Raw genomic sequence first — 22,111 nt, 5'->3', positions numbered from 1 at the left:
CACCAGTTAAGACAACAGCAGCAATATATTACAAATAAAGATAAAACAATAACGTTAGATGAATGAGATACAGGCAGTAAGATGCATCTCAGTTTTGAATGCCTAAAACAACTGAGAAATTGGTCTCTGCAGCTGAATTTTGTGCAGTTTGTTTTGGTAGAAGCAATAAAGCCAGTCAATCTGTTTGGGAGTGCTCGGATACTTGGAACCTTAGTTTCAACACGTTCACAGATTTATATATCTGAGGAAAAACAACAACAATGATAAAAAGACACCGACCTGAGTAAAACTCTATTAGAATAGAGTGATCATTATTCAGTAAATCATATATTGCACCTTTAAATAAATCATTATAAATTGTATACAAACAGGAGTATCAGCCAGGAACAGGGAGGAGCTATTCTGTCCTTCATGCACACCCCCACACACTCACATTCCCCCCCCCCCCCCCAATTCACATACTCACTTGCTCAGGTTTTTTACAACAGTTAAAGCTCAGAGTGACAGACTACACTCCTTTTCCTCTAGCAGAGGCACCGGAACATTAAGGCAGGGGATAGTTGTGGTGAAATGCTAAAACAAAGCTCACCTACAAACTTCTGGAGAGTCCTGCCAACAGTGCAACTACAGTTAAGTTTGACATAAGCCTTATTTAAAAATCTGTGTTCTCATTAAGAGTTTCAGTACAAAAATAGAATCTCTGCTGTTTTTTTTTTTTTTCTAGAGTAGCAACTAGAAAAAGGCACAATTTCCAAGTATAAATGTCCATTTTGAAGGAGCTGCTTGTACTCCTTTTTTAAATAAAAAGGAACAGAGGAAAAGAAAAATCACAGAAGGCCCATATCTATTAGCTAAGTAACCAGATACAGTAGATAAAATATGTTCCTGAAACTTAAAATTAAATATATTAAAATAGCCCACAAGCCTGGTGTCTGTAAATGAAATAATATAAAACTGTAATAAAAAGCTTGTGTTATTATTAAAATTCTAGTTCACTGTCCATACTGCAAATGCTATTTCACCTATCAGTACTGTTAGATTCCCAAGAAAAAGCAAGGTTCCTCTGTAAAATTCCAAGAGTTTTGCTTGGTTGTTGTTTGTTTTAGTATCAAATCCATGGCTCCTGCCAGCACTGTTTTCCCTCCTGTAGATCCCACCTTTGGGCGCAAGGAGGAGTGGAGGAGCCGGCGTGAGCCACCCACCGCACACAGCCCCAGCTCAGAGGAGCAGAGGCGCAGCCTTTGCTGTGCAGGCACTGGCCCCCGGGACATGGCCTTCCTCCTGGCCTACGCGTGGTAGCCGTTGGCCTTCGCTGAGCCCGGCCCAGGTGTGAAGTTTTCATAGATTGCCATTGCTGTCATGTTTTGGTAAATGAGATCGGTTTTCTTGTCTTTCTGGGATCTAATAATATCCATAACACACTGGTTTAGGAAGACGTACTGGTCCTGATGGGAGAAAAAGAGAGGGTAACACATTTCTAGAAAATATCTGCTTTTGGAAGTAATTCTGCTCCTGAGCATGGAGCTTGGATGTGCTGTATTGAATGTTATCACAGAGGATTTTTTACAAGTTTTATGTCTAGTTCATAGAAAACTGGACTGGAAAGGACTTTGTGATGTCATCTGATCAACCTCCTGTACAAAACTCGTCATGCCTAACACTGTCTTAAGATTGTCATGATGGAGATTTTACAGCCTCTTTCAAATGAGCTTGAATTAATCCACACACCTTTTTGGATCAAAGTGACAATTTCAGCAGGAACATGAGTGTTCCCGCAGAACACTAAAGATGCACACTGAGACCACTTGACTTAAGATAATTCTGCCTCACAATTCTAAGGATAAAAGTCTCATGGCTAATACAAGTTGCAAAACGTACTTGTTCAGGATTTGACTCTTTCCAGCCGCAAATGGCAGTCATAGAATCATAGAACGGTAGGGATTGGAAGGGACCTTTAGAGATCATCTAGTCCAACCCCGCTGCAGAAGCAGGTTCACCTAGATCAGGTCGCATAGGAACATGTCCAAGTGGGTCTTGAAGACCTCCAAGGAAGGAGACTCCACAACCCCTCTGGGCAGCCTGTGCCAGGGCTCCCTCACCCTCACAGCAGAATAGTTTTTTCTTATGTTTAAGTGGAACTTTTTGTGTTCCAGCTTCATCCCATTACTCTGTAGAGATTGCGTGGACCTGCTACAGCCCTTGGCTGCAACTACTTTTGTGGGAAGAGATGAGACAGGAAGGAGGAAAGTTTAACTAAAGAGTCATTGCAGATTACTCCTTAAAATCTTCCTGTAATTGTGAGCTCCACCCTTCCTGGATGATCAGGCACATCTGAAGGCCACACTGCTGAGTAAGAGCCAGCCTTACCTCAGTTTGCACCATCAGAGGCCGGTGCATGCGGAGGTCATACACCACTCCATACACATCCACAGTGTTCTCCATTTCCATCTGCTGAATGAGGCGGTCAATGGCGATGAACGTCCCTGTCCTCCCAACACCAGCACTGCAACGACACGGGGAAGCCATTCACTGCTTCCTCTCTCCCACTTGCACAATGGTGGCCCAAGGAACAGCTAGTGAAGCCAGGAAGATGCTTTCTCTTGTTTCAGCGGCACAGGTATACAAAGTCTCTGCAGCCCAGAGGGGTGGTACTAACCACCACCAAGAGGGAAAGAGGAAATGACTCTAGGCTGCCCAGCCTTGCACTTGCACAAGTTTACATACAAAAGCAGGTGAAGGGCAACTTTTTCAGCTGAGTTTTCCAGGCACAAGGCCAAAGGCTTTCATTTGGGAGGCAAATAGCCCATGTCCTTAAGCAATGCCCGTTCTTCAACCACATTGAAAAAGAATTTATCTTAAAAAAGCCACAAGATAAAAGCATGTCTAAAACAAACATGTTCTTCCTACCTGCAGTGCACCAGAGTAGGAGAGTCAATTGGATTTTGACTACTGTACTCATGAACAAGGTGTCTGAAGTTGATGAGAAGGTCTGTTGTCTCTGGCACTCCATGATCTGGCCAGGAGGTGAAGTGGAACTGGCGCACGGTGTGGCTCTCAGGTGTGCAGGACTAGAGGAATACATATTAGAAAAAACAGAAAATCAGCTCCAGAGGAGCAACAGGAGGGCTTCCTGCCACATGGACTGGGCAGAACTCAGCGTTTTTAAAGATGCTTGTGATGAACTATGCAGCAACTTAATGATATTTCAGTTTCCCTCCTCCTTCTGCTCTGGTAGAGAATACTTCAAGGTCATCACTGCTGCATGACATGTATTGACAGAGATGGGGCTAACGTTCAAGCTAGCAGATATTACAAGTATCTGCATAAGAACAAGCTTTGGTGCATGAGCTGCAGGACCACTGACAGACAATCAGCTATTCCTAGAGCAAGCTGGATTATGCTGGCAGATCCCTTTCATCCACAGGGAGGGCCTTGCTGATAACTCATGTCCACCTCCAGATATGTCAGTGAAACACTGCTATGAGAAGCCAGGGCACATGAACAAACACATACACATAAAAACCACAGGAATCTGTTGTCAGTAAGTAGCATGAAAGATTCTAAATCATACTTTTGGCAGAAAGCAGACCAACACATTCAAGACTCAAGTCAAAATAAGTCACTCATCTTTTTCCCTCAGACAACTTTGATTTTGACTGTTTTAGTGCAATGACTGGATTCTGTCACTCCAGCAATGCATGACATGTGAAGTCACAGTGATACCATAAATCACTTCTATAGATATTTATTCACTAAGAGTCAAGGGGTACTCACCTTTTCTACAGTGAAGTCCCTTATTGTCCATTCTGGAAGAACAACCTCTGAGACCATTGTCACAGTAATGTCACCATAGCTCTTGGATTGTTTGTCTGGCCAGTACTGTTCACATTTTGTCTAAGAAGAGAGTTAACAAGGTTAGAAATGTTACATGCAGCAATGAAGCAACCAGCAAGTTTTAAACAACACAGCAAGTGCAGCAGGGCTAGGAAGCATGTCACCCTTCCCAAAGGGCTGTCCCAGGGCAGCACAAGTTCTGCCAAAATCACTCTTTAGGCAGAACACAACAGTGATTCCACAACCGTCTTGAGACATCTTACTCTAGCGACCAGCAGATATAAAAATAGGAGAAAGCTAAAAAAATTGGGCTTATTTAATTTTGAAATTAAGTCTTCCAGTAAGTGGAAGGCTTTTAAAAGAAAGTAGTCAATCCCCAACCTACCAGGGTAACAACAATATTAGAAGAGATCCAACCATCTTCAAGAGACAGTTCAGTTTTAATAAAAACATACCCGGGCTTGTTCAACACATTTTGTCAACATAACAATAGAGTAGACTTTCTTTTCCCAAATCATCTGCCAGAAGTCATCTATAGTATTGGGTAAAGGCCCTTGTGCAGCAATAAATGCCTTCTTCGAGTTATAGCCCTAAAAAGGAAAAAACAAATATATACACACATGTGCATCAATGAGACATAAAAAGCAGATTTTAAACATCATTATGAGCGAACAGTTACAACTACATCACAAAAATATGCATTATTTCATATCAACCAATGAAGCAACTTACAGGCATGTAGTTTGCATTAATATAATCATCAGTTACAGAGCTTTGATCTGAGAGTTTAACACGAGAAATATCATCTGCAAAAAAGGAAAACAAAACAATGAATTTTAGATCTAGAACCTTTCAGCAAATTACTGCTTATCTAATGCATGGTTTTTAAATAAAAGGTGCTTCAGAACAATGTGCATTTTAAGAATAATAATATAACTTTAGGAATCATAAACAGCAGTAGTTTAGCATTTTTATAATGGAAGCCTTTAGAAAAATGAGTGACCAGGATAAAGATTCAAAATAACAACCGATTACTTGTTTTAAACATGGTTTGGATTTGCGTATTTATATATTTTTAATCCAACATTAACTTTTATAGTTTTAATTTTTGGAGACAAATAGGTAATTTGAACTGCAATCTGGACTGCAAATGGAAAAACCAAAATTAAGGGAAAGTTCTTTAAGGAGTTTCTTGAGGGAAAGTTTGGGAATTTTAGGGAAAATTCTTGAGGAAAAGCTCTTTAGATTTGGTTCCATAGTGATTTTGAGAAAGCAGCAGCCCAAGTTCATTCATGCAGAAACTGTTAACATTAGGGATTAATGAAAACATGAAACACCTGGGTAATATTAAAGTCAGATTAGATAAACTTTCATCTAACAAATCAAAACCAAAGAGAGTAACTCACATGGTAAGACGTTGTTGTATCTGTTTTTGCCTCTGTTCTCAGCAAGTTCAGCAGCAAATTTGGGCTGATGAACCCCAGCAGACTTGAGTTCCTACAAGCAAAGAAGGCTTTGTGAGCCCCTGGTCCAGGTTTAGGAATCATACAGGAACACTTGATTGAAACAGGCAAATATTCCAACCACTCTTGGCCTTTGCTATGAAGGCAGGCAAGTGAAATTAGGATAAAGGAAAATAAAAATCGTCTTTTTACAGAGTGGGAGAGTGGCAGTGGCAGACCTGATAGAAAAGGGATTAACACAGACCACAGAGATAACAGTGAGTTTAAACCCTGAGATGAGCTTTTTCAGAAATACATGACACTGACATTGGTGGCACACGGGCTCTGCAGACACAGCAGGGAGGAAGGAAGCAAGTACGTCATGGAGGGGCTGAAGGAAGCAAAACCTGAGGGGAAGGTAAAGCAGAGCACCAGCCTGCAATGTGCTATCAAAGGGACAAAATTTGATCTGGAAAGAAGAAAGGCAATCAGTAGTTTCAAGGAGATTTAAAAAAAGATTCTTTAACAGCAGACATGATAATATAGAATCCTTGCTGACACCTGATCTTACTGGCACTTGATCTTTTGTCCCTCATAACCATAGAGCTTCAGCACATTTCATAGAAAAACATTTGCGGTCACTAAGCAAATAATTGCCATTTCTCTGACTGCTCCTTGGATCTCTTCACAGGTGTGGTGTGCAAATCTCACCTAGGCACTAAAGGAGTGATACTAGCAAGAGACCTGCCTCACTTTGTAGAAGAATGAAAACAAGATAAAGACCCTAGGCTAACTCTGTGATGTAACTAGGGCAAGAGGGCTCCAGAGACCCTGTCTCTGGTGAGAACTCTGACCAGCAAGCCAGGCTATGGCTCCATCAGTGGAGATAACAGTTCAGGAGACAAAGTATTTATCATGCACTTCAACTAAAATTGGAGCTGCATCATGGAAGGGGAGGCTATACATGTAGTTTAATAATTGCTGTAATAAAGGTCCTTTCTCTTCCCCTTCAGTAAGCCTCGCAGGTGCTCATTAAGAAAGCTAATTTGCCTTTCCAAAGGTCGCTTCCAACTCTTAAAATTCTGTGATTTGGCACAAAGCTCTCCGTGCTGAGGGCACATACCTCGTACTCTTCAGCAAAACCACAGTTGGAGTCAGCTTGCTGCTTCTTGAAGTAGGACTCAAAGTTCTCCACTTTAATCATTTTTGATCTAAAATGAGAAAAGCCAGGTATTGGTAACTGGTATTAGGTAAATAAACCATGAATTCAGTTAATGTGTTAGAAACTATGCTTTACTTACTTCTTTACTCTTCAGGGGAAGGTGAGGGGAAGAAAAAAAAAGGTTGATTAGACACATGCAGCTGTATTTTTCACTATGTGAATCTAAGAATGAAAGCATGACTGTTAATAGCAGCCACAAAACTGCATTTACAGGGGACAGGATATCAAGCATAGCATTTAACTGATCTATTAAACCAAGAAGAGAATATTGCATCCTTCAGGAGAAGAGTATCACAGGCATCAGTCAGCTGCCTCTGTATTCCCATCAGACTGGCCCCACTCCCTGGGATAACTTATGTCAATGATAGGTGTCTACACAGATAGACATGGAAAAGAGACTCCACGGGACGCTCCAGCCATGCCTTTCCATCAGTGCAAAAATTGGTGCAGGAACCAACAATGCACTGCCTGTGACTTCCAATACACTGTGGTTCCCCTCCCATGGCCAGCTTGCACAGTCTCAACGTACGTTTGTGGCTCAGCACAAAGTAGTCATAAAGCAAAGGAAAATTCCAGCCACAGTGCAGAATTTTGCCTATGTTCCCTTTATCAACAGTCTGGATTCTTTCCTGAATGTGCACAGAAGCCTGTGCTTCATTCAAGCATCCTGTTTTTCAAAACTAGGTGGAGCATTTGTGTGTCTAATAACGATTCACAAAGCAAGCACTCAGATCCCTCTGGTAGCTCTAGAGGTCTCAATCAATATGATTATTTTTAGCCTGCAGGGTGGAGTCCCTAAATTTCATGAGAAATTAATACTGCAAAATTCTATATATAGAACTAGACAGAAAACAGGTATCAGGATTCAGAGTCAGTTTTTCTAATACCACTTGGGCTCAGAAGCTAATGTGTGAAAGGATATGGACTTACTTAATTGGAGAAAAGGACACTTCAGTGTTTCTTTTGTCTTTCCTATAAGGTGAAAGAAAACAACATAACAGGTTCACAGTAGAATTTATCAGAATGCAGGTGAGATTCCTGTTGACAATTATCTCCTGTGCACAACAATTTCTTTTAAAGCATCTCATTCTGTGTAAAAAAACCTCCTCCTGAGGCAAACCTTATACATAAAGAATATAATACTTTGTCTTTCATTTAGTGATGTTGTGCAGTGGACTGTTTCTTTCCGTTGAAACCAGAGGATAATGCCTGAACACAAAGCACATAGTCTGGAAGTACAGCTGAGGGATCTTCATTGCTAGCTAACACCTTGGGAGAATTGCTACTAATCCCAGAATCCCTATGGCAGGGGTTCAAGTGAGGTGTCAGTGGTACTGAAAGTGGTAGCTGAAATGAAGATACGCGTTCCTAGTTCAAAAAGGAAGCTCTTCTCATTATTCTTGTCCACAGCTATTGGACATGCCTGATTAACTGCTGTTACTTTTACAAAGAAACTAAGAAAACAAGACTAAAGGCCCTACAGCTAACTCTTTAGAAAGGATGTACCACATGATCAGAAGCAGGAAAAAGCCTTTGTGGGCTCCTAAGTCCCAAATTACTAGGAAAACATTGCAAATCGTGTGACCAGCTGAAACCCAAGGCAACTAATCTGCTTCTGCAAGCTCCAGAATGGAAGTTTCATGTGACAGGCCATCAAGCAATTAAAAAGCATGACCAAAAGATAATTTAAAATAGAACCATCTAAGGTACAATTATGTATGACTTCTGGCACAATGACTTGTGACGTTTGCTCGTTTCTGTCTGAATTACTTCAACAACATGCATGAATTCAGAAGAGCTAAGCAAAACAATTCCTAAGTCATTAGTTTGTAAGCATGGAGTTGAACAAAGTCATGGAGCTAGTCTGATACACCGACTCTGTAACATACAAAGAAGATATTTAATAGAATGTATTTTGAAGCATCGTGACAGAAGTGTATGAAACAGAAAGAGAGGCCTTTTTAGGAGAAAAATACAGCAGTGAGACACTGGTGTTCCTCATCACAACAAACAGAATAATGAACGCTCATTACCTTCTCCTTCTCCAGAATATGAACCCCCCTATAGCGACTACAGCCAATAAAGCTAACAGGCATCCAATAACGGCTCCAGCAACAACACCTGCTAGAAGAGAACAAGTATTACTATCTACTGATTTACCTCTTTGGTAGTTATCTCAATCAACGTGGTACAAGAGAACATGGCAAGTGACAGCACATGCTCCGCTGTGCTAAATATCTTGTCTTTATTATGTCCTTTGGCAGTACCAGTATTGAAAGGTCATTAAGAATAACAAACCAAGGATAAGAGATTAATAAAAAATTGGGATCAACTGATGAGTATTTGCATTCCAATACACCTGCTTCTAATTTACTAGAACTGTTTGTTAAAACATCTGCTGCTTTTTGTTACTTGTTTCTGTACCAAAGTCTCACTGTGCCACCCAGTCCCTTTCAGCATGCCATCAGCAGCACAGGCTTTGGTTGCTTCCATAGTTGAAGTCCTAAGTGGAAAAAGAGCTCAGCTGCAGAAATAGCAAGGTATAAATTTACAGAGCAGCATCCCTGCAAAGCTAGAAAGAAATAGTCCATCACAGAGAAACCCAGAGATGTTTGCTACTATGAAACTTGCCACAATCAAGCAATCTCCATACACAGCCCAGTATTTTACATGAACTATACCTGGATCTTGGGGTAGCAAGACTGCCTCAGACCAGGGGGAGAATGACACATAACTATCTTCCCCCACAATGATGTCAGCCGTAGTAAAGGTTATATTAGTGAAGCCTGCAATGCTTGCCCTGTTGACAAGGGAGAAGAAAAAAAACCCAACAGGTACAATTACATCACTGCTTCAAACACAACCTGCAATCTTTTCATTAGATGAGCCTTTAGATCTCAGTTGCAGCAAAATGAACCAAACAGTGGTTTGAAATAAATACCTGTATGAACAAAGTGGAATCAATGGTCCATTTTCATAGCCATACATTTTGTTTCCCTCGCCTACACGAATGACGTTTATACCATTCTGAGAATGGAAAGAAGACGATTTTGCCTGCTCTGGGCCCATGACGTACGTTACGTAGGTGACTGTTGTCTTCTTCTTGAAATCTTGGTATGTGTTGTTTAATTTCGACTTTAAAGACACATCATCTTTGGGAAAAAAATAAGGATAAGTGTGGTATACATCATGCACTGATTTTGTATCAATTGGCACAGTAGCTGAGATGGGACATCAACCACATTATCTGTTGCACTCAGCCTCTCATTGCAGGTAGTATTCATGGAGTAATGGCAAATCACAGATATCTCTTGTACTGCAGTGTAATCTGCCAAATTACTTTCCTACTCCCCCGTGTTATTTGGTTTAACCTCCTTTTGGTTTTGCTTCTGTCATATATAGTGGAACTTCTCTGTAAAGGGAGATTAGTGGTGGGTTCTGGTGTCCTTGTGGAAAACCATCACTAGACAAGTCAGTCAAATCCCTACATGCTCTGTCAACTAACATGTAGAGACGACAATGCAAACAGGGCAGAAAAAGTCAGTTGGTATTTGGCAACATTGTGCTACCCAAACAGTGTCAAGCCTCACTTAGGGTGACACTAAACTCCTCCTTGCTGTGTCTTACAAGAAGTCTCAACATCTAAACTCTAAGAGTCAAGAGAGTTAATTATTGCCTTTTCTTGACACAGACAAGTATTGGGCAAAACAGTGACCAGAACATTTTCCTTTCCAGAAGGCTAAGAACAGTAGGCTACGGCAGCCAAACAGTGACCAACAGGACACCATCCACAGAACAGCATCACTTTACAGTATCTGTTGTTAGAAGATGAACTCTAGAAATTTGAGGGAGATTATACACAGTTGAGGCATATGGGAGCTAAGAGGTAATAAACAAGCTCAAATTACCAGTTGTCCCGCAACTCCAGAGCAAGCAAACTGATGTAAATACTCGAAGTGTTGCAGGGGGAAGAAGAATCTTGCTCATCTGACTGAAGTTTGCATACATTGCTCTCTACCGACTGCCTTTACCAAGCTAAAAGCTCCTTCTAAAAGCAGATAGAGCATTGAATTCACCTTTAAAAAGAAGAAACCTGGCAGGAGTTCTAAGAGGGGGAAAAGCTCTGGTAAATTGTTTACAGTTGTGTAGACAAGGTTTGACCTGCCGCCAGTGAGCTGGTGGCTCACTGCCCCCAGCAGCAAAGCTCTCATAACTATACCTGTGCAAGAACTGGGTTCGAGACAGCTCTAACCAGCACTACTCTGGTAACATTAAAAGCAACTGAGATCACAATTAGCTCAGTGCCCTAGAAATGTGTGTTCAACACTGAGATATATGTCCTGTCTGGTCCCTGGTTACCATTTTAAAAGGATGTACATCCCTGGTTATATCTGCAGCTCCCCGTCGATGTCTTGGGTCACCCTAGGCCAGACACCATTGCTTACACAACTGAGTCAAGTCCCCTCTGTCACATACAAAAACAAACATCATTACTTTCAGGATAGACAAACACGTTTGTTTGTTTTCATATGTGTTTTCTTTCCAGTGTTAAGACTAAGGATATGCATGAATATCAAATGCCATGTTGGGGAAACCATCTCCATCATCTGCTTTATGCTTTCAGTTCACTGGCAGAAATGAAACTAAGTTCAACAGGAACCTACACTACAAAGTTGAGTTCTTTACCTTTATAATTTATCACTAGACATTCAGCAGTGAAAGACATTTCTCTGGTTTAATCCTTTAAAGAAGTGAGTTTAACAGACTACCTTCTAGTTTTCCATGACATTCAACTTCCCATGGCATGTAATGCTGACACTGCTATTGAAGCCTTCTACCCATGCCTCATCTCTCAGTTAATATGGTGTTTCAACTAAGGAAAGGTCTTTTTTAGGATTTTACTGTGGATATTGTCCAGATGAAAAAGGGAGAGGGGAAAACATCCCACATTCCAAAGCTGCTTATATTAGCAGCTCTGAAAGTTACTCTCTGTCAAAAAAAGGATAGTACACAATCTTGTTACAGGAATAACTGGCAAATCAAGATGGCAACAGCACAATGGCAATGCATATGAGACTTGCATGCCAAGGATAAGCCAAGCCTGGAAAAGGCTGAGTGAAAACAGTGGCTTTCTGAAAACAAGGTGTGATCTGGCTTCAACCAAGCAAGCAAGGTATTTGCCTCATTTTGAAGGATGATTGAAGATCTGAGTCAACTTTTTCTCTATCCATTTAACACCCACTTAAGAGTTTAAAACATCACGCTTTCTGACAAATTGTTTCACAGAGCTAGAAGATAATACCATAACATTTTACCTCCTTGTCCTGTTGTGATAACTACTGCATAGGCTTGTAATGGTCCTCTCTTGGACTGGAAATCGGAGAATTCAACAGACAGAGAGCTGTGGCTGACTGCTTTGACTACGGGACCTTCGTCTGGAGCAGGTGGGTCTATAAACAGAGATATTTTTTAGTACCTTAATGACTGATAAAGTTTTACAAACAAGAATATGCTGTAATACTGAGGCTGTTCATGCAATGTGTATCTGTTGTGCCTCACGTTAGACTTTGCATGAATGTAGTATTTGATTCATAATCTGTAGGCTGATAACACACTGCATAGTAAGTTTGGTATTCTGCAACCATCAAGTTAATACTTTGTTATGAATATCTTTTATCCTCAAATTTCAATGCCTACCAGTAATGCTCGTATGGCACGTTTTCAGCACTGGATCACTTTCAGAATTATTTGAACGAGTCACAATAGTAACGTTATAAATGCTGAAATAATCTAAAGGTGCTGTTTCAAAGGTTTGTTCTGAGCCTTCTCTCACGCAGGACAGAGCCAGTTGTTCTTCTTCCCTTGAACCATTAGATATTTTAATTTTAAAGCCAGAATTGACACCAGCAGGACATTTCCACTTCAGCATTAAAAAAGACTGATTGGCCACTGGATCACACTGAAATGAGTTCACTGATGCAGGAACTGCAAAGACAAAAAAAAAAAAAAAAGAGGAAAAAAATAATCAAGCATTGTAGTAAATAGGAAAAGCTGTCAATTTGTAAATTCTGTGTATAAATGTTTGTAAAACTTCATTATTACTTCCTCTTTTCAAACGATGAAGCTGCTGTCTACAAGGGCTTGCTGCCCTATGAGGAAGTACACTGAGCACACAGATCTCTTCTGTGCTTTCCAACTCCTCTGTGGACAGTTTCACTGAGAAAATTTAGGCTGAGTATCTGTCAAGATGAGTAGTTTTCAAACTACTGTTTGACAATTGAACATACTACTCTAAGAACATTTTTTTTAGAATAGTGTCTAGGTGGACCCAAACTCCCTGCATATTTACACAACGTTCTTAGGGGCCAACAAATAGACAAATATAAACTCTATGCATTAAGAGCACAGCAGTAGTCATCATTAAGCACAGCAACTACAGCAAGCCAGTTTATGTGACAGCCCTAAAGGACACAATATAAAAATTGCAACCATATGATCAGGTGCAAAAGATATTTGAAAAGTTCATGTAGCAGTAAAACTGCTACATGAAGAAAGGTCTGTCTAAACGTTAAACATCTTATAAAAGTTGGCCTTCAAGACCAAAACTCTTAAAACTTCTACAATTTTAATACACAGAAGAGTTATTTCATCTCTTGATAAAAGAAGTATTTAGTACTTCCAAATACAGGGGTAAAGATTCACAGATGAAATTATTTTGTTTTTAAAAAGGGGTATTATTCTAAGAAATTAAGGAGAAACAGAATTGTGTACCAGAACAAATAGATTTAGTTAAAACACAGATGTGACTGAGATTTACTTTGATTGCATTTTACAAATATTTATTTTCCTTTACTAATACTGTCAGCTACTCGTACAAACATGGTAAAATCATAGAAGGTTCCAGGGATTATGCCTGTAATGACAGTTCTGGTGACAGTGGGTGTCTGGTTTCTAGTGGAGGAAGCATGGACTCTATCCTGTAGGTGTAGTTAGAAGTAGCATCGTCAGTGCTCCCAGGGAAAAAACAGAGATCAGCATACTCTACCCTGATACAGAGAGCAGACCTGGGCTCTGTGAACATCAAGATGCAACTCCATCAGTGCTCACCAGTGACTGCTGACAAGCAGACAGAAAAAGCAGAGGCACAGTCACACTTTCACGTTTTTTACAGACTGAGCATTATGAGTAGCCAAGCAGCACTTTCACAGTGCCAGAGAATCTCTTAACAGGCTCATGCTGGTGCACCTCTGTAAATGCCACTGAGCAACTCTAGGTCAGATTCACTTCACCTCAATCCAAATGGGACAAAATGAAGGAACAGACACAGTAGCACATATTCACGACTAGGGGAAAGCGATCACAATGCCTAGCACAAGGAGCAGAGCAGTACCTCAACCTTCTCTTTACTGATAAGCTGAGCAGAGCAGCATGGCTGAGAGCCACTCCACACAGAGCTGCCCACAGTACAGCTGCAGCCACAGGCCTCTCCAAAGGGGGAAGCTTCACAGGTACAATGCTCTCTGTGGGAGCCTTTTAAAATAAGGACCTGAGGGCCTCAGCCACAAAAAGAAGATAACATATCTGCCCTCAGAATTCCCTTCCACACATTAACACCACTGACTGCAGGTAGGCAGTGTGCAGCACTTCTGCCCGAAACAATATTGTATTTCAGCCCTTGGGCAGGTAAGCAGAGCCCTGAGCTGCACAGCAAAATACAGACCACCAGGAACAGGGCTGCAAGAAACATGACTTACTTGTATACAGGCTTATGGACACTCCTTCTCCTTCAGTCTGTCTGTCATTCACTGCTGCAAATACTGTGAAACTGTACAACATTCCAGGAAGTAACTCAGTGATTTCAGCTGTGGTGCCATTGAACCAATGGTTCAAAACATTGGTACCATTTCTAACCTCTACCCTGTATGTGTAGGAGTCAGAAGCAGGATCATTCACCATCCATGTTAAGTTGACAGAAGTCACACCAACATATTCTGCTGTGAGACCATGGACTGGGCTGGGCTCTGTGAAAGGCAAGACAACAACTTGTCAACCTGCAAGAACCTCTGTGCACATATGTAGACAGAAGAAACACAGGCACACCACTACTTCAGTCTCTTCACATCTCTTGTGCAAGATGCATGAGCACCTTGACAACATTACCACATGCTCCTAGAGACTTTTACATCAAGGGGTGGGTAAAAGAGAATTGAAAACATTCTTCCGAGTGGGAATCACCTCTCTTTAACATTCTGAAGCAGAAGCACAGGTCACCATGGTACCAGTGCTCCCAGGACTTGGCTTGGGAATACAGAGATGTGGTCAGGAAACATACAAGATTGCAGGGGAAGGTGGGGGAAGCGGATAGTGGTATACCTCCACACAGCAAATGGTAAGAAACATCAAATATCCCTGGATGAGGAACAGAAGCAATGACCCAGACACCCTGCTCCTTCACCATCCTTCATGTCCTAAGCTCACTTCTGAACTATTGCTGCCTAAAGATCACTCTCCTGCTGCAGTCCAATGGCAGCCACAGTCCCTCAAATCACACAAGTTCTGTGGTCATACCACACTCTCTGTGCAGGAACCCTTTAAAATAAAGGTGTGAGGCCCTCATTTGACAAGAATTGAAGGCAGCAACACTACCCACACAAATCCCTGGCCAGGGAGGCAGGTTCTCAGGAATAGTTCCTTCATTTTGTCACAGGTCTTGGTGATCACCTTCAACCACCAGTTTCTAAGAGGATTTGTTTTACTTTGTTTTTAAAAAGAAGGCTTTGTCTCTTCTATACAAACATCTCTGTACAGAAAGCAAAGCAAAGGCAGGCAAAGCACAGCACCTCTACTTGCAATAGTATTATATTGCAGCCCTCGTGCAGGTAGGCAAAGTCCAAGCTGCACAGCAAAATACAGATCACCAGGAATAGGGCTGCAAGAAACATGACTTACTTGTATACAGGCTTATGGACACTCCTTCTCCTTCTATCTGGCTGTCATTCACTGCTGCAAATACTGTGAAACTGTACAACATTCCAGGAAGTAACTCAGTGATTTCAGCTGTGGGGTCATTGGACCAATGGTTCCAAACATTGGTACCATTTCCAACCTCTACCCTGTACGTGTAGGAGTCAGAAGCAGGATCATTCACCATCCACGTTAAGTTGACAGAAGTCACACCAACGTATTCTGCTGTGAGACCATGGACTGGGCTGGGCTCTGTGAAAGGCAAGACAACAACTTGTCAACCTGCAAGAACCTCTGTGCACGTATGTAGACAGAAGAAACACAGGCACACCACTACTTCAGTCTCTTCACATCTCTTGTGCAAGATGCGTGAGCACCTCGACAACATTACCAGATGCTCCTGGAGGCTTTTGCATCAATGGATGGGTAAGAGAGGAAGAGGCATCTCAGGTACAATTCATCTTTTCACAATGAAAAGCAGAAGCATAGGCCACCATTGTGCCAGAGCTCTCAGGGTTTTCTCTGGCAATACAGAGATGTGAGCAGGAGGAAGTGTGGAGAAGAAAGACAATGATGCATCTCTGCACAGCAAAATGTAAGGAACATCAGATGCAAGAGGATTACAAGTGTTCATTACCTTGTACAATTCTCCTTCTCCAACCCTCATGCTCTACACTCAACTCCTATGGCAGACACCATCTCCAATAACCCTCTCTCCAGGCCCCTGTTCTCTGTGCATCTTCAAAACAGGATAACTAGCCATTATTGTTAGGCATCACAGGAGAGATGTTTGGCAATCAACTGGAAATGTAGGAGCACACATGCAGGTCCATTTCATGCCAACATATTTGACAAGAAAACGCATCTGTTTTATTTCCAATATACACTGTGGTATGACCAAGTTGGGCTGCAGTCTTGCACACCAACTCCAAAACAGCCCCTCCAGCATCACCTTATGACTTTTGATACTTAACACAGCAAGGTGCTGGATGGCCAAAACAGTTCTCCTAAACTAGCGCTGACTAAGTCTCACTCTCCTTGTGCAGCCCAATGGCAGCTACAGGCCTCCAAATCACAAAGGATTCCCTGGCACAATATGCTCTCTGTGGGAAGCTCAAAAGAATGTGATAAGAATCCATTTCTCCCATCCTCTTGGGAAAGAATGCAATCTCTTTCCCAAATTTGGAAGGGAGAGGTCCTCAGGGAAAAACCTCTTCTCTGCATTGCTAGCCTTACGGACAAACTTCACCAAGACCCTTCTGGTTGGACAATGCTGCTTCTGCACTATAACATGCCATGATTTGCAGATTGGCCATCTCCAGCTCAAGGATCAAAACATCACCTCTGCCTGCAAAAGTACTACATTACAATCCTTAGGCAAGTAAGCACATCAAAAGACAGTCTACTAGAAACAGGGCTGCAAGAAAATGTGACTTACTTGTATAGAGGCTTATGGACATTCCTTCTCCTTCTGTCTGGCTGTCATTCACTGCTGCAAATACTGTGAAATTGTACAATGTCCCAGGGAGTAACTCAGTGATTTCAGCTGTGCTGTCATTGAACCAATGGTTCCAAACATTGGTACCATTTCCAACCTCTACCCTGTATGAGTAGGACTCAGAAGTAGGGTCATTCACCATCCACGTTAAATTGACAGAAGTCACACCAACATATTCTGCTGTGAGACCATGGACTGGGCTGGGCTCTGTGAAAGGCAAGACAACAACCTGTCAAAACAGAAAAGTCAAGAAAGAAGAGCCACAACCACATTTCCCTGTTTCACAAAGAATGAGTATTATTTGCTGCGAAGCACCACTTCTACAGTATCAAGGTCTACTTTCAGATATTTGTGCTGGGGCATCTCTAGAAAGTCCACAGGAGTTCTGAGGGATATTCTCTTTATTTCATTTGACATGCTAAAATTGTTTCTTTCTACAGTAGGTTTCCAGACAAACAGATAGAAATCAGAGAAGAAAGCAGAGTGCAGGGTGATCTTGGTCTGTTAACTCTAAGACTTGCAGGCACAATTTTATCTAAGCCCTTCAGCCTAGCCTCTCCTCAGTATCAGTAGAAACAAATGGGCTCCCTGACCAGGTCCAACACTTTACCCATGCTGGGGGCTGTGGCTGCCAGCCTCATTCAGCATCAGGACTACACAAATAAAACTCACCTGAGGCAGCTTAGACAAGTTCATCTACTCAGTAGCAGCTCCAGGACACACTGTTTCTAATTGCTTTGTAGGTGTGTTGCCTGTTCCATTTCCACCCCTGAGCTAGACAAAAAAAGAAAGACCTTTTCCTCCCATCTGTCCCTCTGATCTGTGCCAAAGATGCAATGACATAAAGCTGACAAAAATGGCACCATACTGACCAAAAATGGCCCTAAGCACTGTCACAGCCCATAGGAGCCCCAGGCCTGGGACTCTGCAAGTAGCTCAAAACAGTCTTCAAGCACAAAAAACTTCTGTGATGCTGGCTACCACATCCCTGCACATCATGCCCTCTGGTATTAGCTGCAACAACCTGCTCCCAGGAGCCTGGTAGGAGGCCTATTGAGCCCTCAAGAAGCTCATGTCGTTGTGGCAGCTAGATCTCTAAATACCCTTGAGCAGTCAAGCTGATGAAATAACTGCTTTACAGGCAATGAGCACACAAGACATATACAATCCCTAGCCTTTTTCCCTTTTACCACAGGCTTTTTGGCATTTGTGATCTCAGCCACCTGGATCAAAGCAACATCACAATGAGAAACAGTACAAAGTTGGAAACCAAAGGTAAAAAAGTAAGGCAATTGGTACTAACTGCAGGTTTACATGCAATTGAAAGGCACAGTTTCCTTACCTGTATACAGACTTATGGACATTCCTTCTCCTTCTGTCTGGCTGTCATTCACTGCTGCAAATACTGTGAAATTGTACAATGTCCCAGGGAGTAACTCAGTGATTTCAGCAGTGCTGTCATTGAACCAATGGTTCCAAACATTGGTACCATTTCCAACCTCTACCCTGTATGTGTAGGAGTCAGAAGCAGGATCATTCACCATCCATGTTAAGTTGACAGAAGTCACACCAACATATTCTGCTGTGAGACCATGGACTGGGCTGGGCTCTGTGAAAGGCAAGACAACAACCTGTCAACCTGTAAGAACCTCTGCACACATATATGGACAGAAGAAACACAGGCACACCACTACTACATTCTCTTGACGTCCCTCATCATGCAGATGTAGGAGCACCCTGACAACATCAACAGATGCTCCTGGAGGCTTTTACATCAATGGGCAGATAAGAGAAAACCAAAGAAAAGTTCTGAGTGGGAATTATCTTCCTTTGATACTCCAAAGCTGAAGCTCAGGCTATTACTGTGCCCATGCTCCCAGGACTTCTCTTTGGAATACAGAGAGGTGTTCAAGAAAGGAATGAGTACAGTAGGGAAGGAAGAGGTTTTTTCTGTTTGGTTGGTTGTTTTTTGTTGCTGTTGTTGGGGATTTTTTTGTTTCAGGGCAGCATGTGTTAGAGGGAATGTGTTGTTATTTTATTTCAAATAAATAACTAAACAAGTCAGGGCTATGTTTCTTCTATATGTTAACAACTCATTCATAGTACACAGCCCAGGGTAAGACTTGTATTGTATTTCAGCCCTTGTGCAGGTAAGCAGAGCCCTGAGCTGCACAGCAAAATACAGACCACCAGGAAGAAGGCTGCAAGAAACATGACTTACTTGTATACAGGCTTATGGACACTCCTTCTCCTTCTGTCTGACTGTCATTCACTGCTGCAAATACTGTGAAACTGTACAACGTCCCAGGAAGTAACTCAGTGATTTCAGCTGTGGTGTCATTGAACCAATGGTTCCAAACATTGGTACCATTTCCAACCTCTACCCTGTATGTGTAGGAGTCAGAAGCAGGATCATTCACCATCCATGTTAAATTGACAGAAGTCACACCAACATATTCTGCTGTGAGACCATGGACTGGGCTGGGCTCTGTGAAAGGCAAGACAACAACTTGTCAACCTGCAAGAACCTCTGTGCACGTATGTAGACAGAAGAAACACAGGCACACCACTACTTCAGTCTCTTCACATCCATTGTGCAGATTCAGGAGCACCTTGACAACATCATCATATGCTTCTGGAGGCTTTTGCATCAATAGGGGTGTTAAAGAGAACTAAAGAGAAGTCCTTCTGAGTGGGAATCACCTCCCTTTGACACTCTAAAGCTGAAGCATAGGCTAACACTTTGATGGAACTCTCAGGGCTTCTCTTCTTAATCTAGAGAGGTGATCAGGAAAGAGATAGACTAGACTACACTACTTCAGTTGGAAGAGACCTACAACAATCGTGTAGTCCAACTACCTGACCGTTTCAGGGATGACCAAAAGGGAATGCATATTATTGAGAGCATACTGACACGTTTGTGGCATTGACCACTTCTCTAGGAAGCCTGTTCCAGTGTCTGACCACCCTCTCAGCAAAGCAATACTTCCTAATTACCAATGTAAAGTTCCCTTGATGAAGCTTTGAACTATACCCATGTGTCCTATCACTGGATTCCAGGGAGAAAAGCTCAGCACCTCCCTCTCCATGTCCCCTCCCCTCAAGAAGCTGTAAAGAGCAATGAGGTGGCCCCTCAGCCTCTTTTTCTCCAAACTACACAAGCCCTAAGTCCTCTGCCACTCCCTACTTCCCAGCCCTTTCACCAGCTTTGTTGCCTTCCTCTGGACGCATTTGAGTCCCTTCATATCCTTCTGTAATTGTGTGGCCCAGAACTGCACTCAGTATTCAAGAGGAGGCTGCACCAATGCTGACTACAGTGGGATAATCCCCCCACTTGCCTGGATCATTTTCCTGTATGTGCTGCACCCCAGGCTGCTCTTTGTCCTCTTGGCTGCCAGGGCTCACTGCTGGCTCATATCAAGCCTGCTGCCAACCAGCACCCCCAGACCTCTTTCTGCAGGGCTGCTCTCCAGCCATTCCTCTCCCAATTTATACTTTTGCTCAGTGTTTCTCTGTCTCAGGTGCAGAATCTGGCATTTTTATTTGTTAAATATCATCCCATTAATCATTGCCCAATGCTCCATTCTATGTAGATCTCTCTGCAAGACCTCCTGCCCTTCAAGAGTCAGTAGCATCTCTGTGTTTGGTATCATCATCAAACTTGCTAATGGTGCATTTGATTCCTGCATCCAGATTGTTGACAAATACATTGAACAGGACCAGTCCTAGGACTGAGTCCCGAGAACACTGCTGAGGACCAGTCACCAGCCAGATGTAGCCCCATTCACTACAACCCTTTGAGCTCTCAAGCCTTCAGTCAGTTCTTCACCCAGTGCATCATGAACATGCTCATCCCACAGCTGGACAATTTGTGTAGAAGGATGCTCTGAGGGACAAGATCAGAAGCATTAATAAAATCCAGAAAAGTGACATCTACCACCTTTCCTTCCTCCATTGGAACAGTGACCTTATCATAGATGGATATCAGATTAGTTAAACAGGACTTTCTCTTTGTGAACCCGTATTGACTGTGCTGGATCAATGCACTACTCTTTAAAAGTTTTGCAATAGCACTCACTACAGTCTTCTCCATAATTTTGCCAGGAACTGAGGAGAGACCCACTGGTCTGTAGATTCCTGGGTCCTCCCTCATGCCATTCTATTCTTGTAGATTGGAATAGCACCGATCAGCTTACAATCAGCAGGGACCCCTCCAGACTCCCAGGACCTTTGGTAAATGAAGACCTCCCAGCTCTTTCATCAGTACTCTGGGACAAATCCCATCAGGCCCCATGGACTTGTAGACATTCAGCTGATACAGCTGGTATCTCATTTCAGCATCCACAAATGGAAAGTCTCTGCTCCTGTACCCATGATCTTCTGACTCAGTGGACTGAACAGCTCAACATCTGTCAGTATTATTAAAGACTGAGGCAAAAAAATATAATTGATTGCCTCTGCTTTTTCTTTATCATTATTAGTCAAGTGGCCATCTTCAACAAGCATGGAGCCAATGTTTTCCTTAGGCCTCCTGTTGCTATTCACATACTTAAAACTGTTCTTGTCTGACTACACTGGCCAGTTTCAACTCTGAGTTTTAGCCCTTTGTGCCTTCTCCTTACATATACAAACCACAGTGCTGTGGTCTTCCTGCAAAGCCCGACCTGGCTTCCAGAGATCATGCAACTTCTTGCAGTGGGATCTACTTCTTTTACTCGTCTTTGGTGAGGCCAGCTTTTGGTGAGATAGCCCAGTCTGAGGCTCCAAAATTAAAACACTGAAACATATTTCAAACCTCAGGCAGGTATGCAGAGCTCTGAGCTGCATAGCAGAGCAGAGCTGTAGGAAACATGACTTACTTGTATACAGGCTTATGGACATTCCTTCTCCTTCTGTCTGACTGTCATTCACTGCTGCAAATACTGTGAAATTGTACAATGTCCCAGGAAGTAACTCAGTGATTTCAGCTGTGGTGCCATTGAACCAATGGTTCCAAACATTGGTACCATTTCCAACCTCTACCCTGTACGAGTAGGACTCAGAAGCAGGATCATTCACCATCCATGGTAAATTGACAGAAGTCACACCAACATGTTCTGCTGTGAGACCATGGACTGGGCTGGGCTCTGTGAAAGGCAAGACAACAACCTG

General features: G+C 42.4%; 1 protein-coding gene across 3 annotated transcripts in view; it reads right to left on the bottom strand.

The window, feature by feature from the left end:
* Positions 1-456: 456 nt before the first annotated feature.
* The window catches only part of PTPRJ (protein tyrosine phosphatase receptor type J), a 72,745-nt gene continuing 51,090 nt past the window's right edge, over positions 457-22,111 (bottom strand). For 2 of the 3 annotated variants that reach the window (XM_062000006.1, XM_062000008.1), the window contains 20 exons: positions 21,820-22,086; positions 19,182-19,448; positions 18,303-18,569; positions 16,901-17,167; positions 15,448-15,714; positions 14,253-14,519; positions 12,196-12,483; positions 11,814-11,948; positions 9,440-9,650; positions 9,180-9,298; positions 8,532-8,622; positions 7,429-7,470; positions 6,400-6,487; positions 5,241-5,331; positions 4,567-4,640; positions 4,290-4,424; positions 3,775-3,894; positions 2,908-3,068; positions 2,368-2,503; positions 457-1,445 (listed from right to left, as the gene is read on the bottom strand). In XM_062000006.1, the coding sequence (XP_061855990.1) occupies positions 1,287-1,445; positions 2,368-2,503; positions 2,908-3,068; positions 3,775-3,894; positions 4,290-4,424; positions 4,567-4,640; positions 5,241-5,331; positions 6,400-6,487; positions 7,429-7,470; positions 8,532-8,622; positions 9,180-9,298; positions 9,440-9,650; positions 11,814-11,948; positions 12,196-12,483; positions 14,253-14,519; positions 15,448-15,714; positions 16,901-17,167; positions 18,303-18,569; positions 19,182-19,448; positions 21,820-22,086 (3,452 nt within the window). In that variant the 3' untranslated portion in view covers positions 457-1,286. The remainder of the gene's footprint in view (positions 1,446-2,367; positions 2,504-2,907; positions 3,069-3,774; positions 3,895-4,289; positions 4,425-4,566; positions 4,641-5,240; positions 5,332-6,399; positions 6,488-7,428; positions 7,471-8,531; positions 8,623-9,179; positions 9,299-9,439; positions 9,651-11,813; positions 11,949-12,195; positions 12,484-14,252; positions 14,520-15,447; positions 15,715-16,900; positions 17,168-18,302; positions 18,570-19,181; positions 19,449-21,819; positions 22,087-22,111) is intronic. The other variant, XM_062000007.1, reaches the window with a different exon arrangement.

Source organism: Colius striatus, chromosome 7 (assembly GCF_028858725.1).
Source record: "Colius striatus isolate bColStr4 chromosome 7, bColStr4.1.hap1, whole genome shotgun sequence".
Taxonomy (NCBI): domain Eukaryota; kingdom Metazoa; phylum Chordata; class Aves; order Coliiformes; family Coliidae; genus Colius; species Colius striatus.
This window is presented reverse-complemented; position numbering and strand designations above follow the sequence as displayed.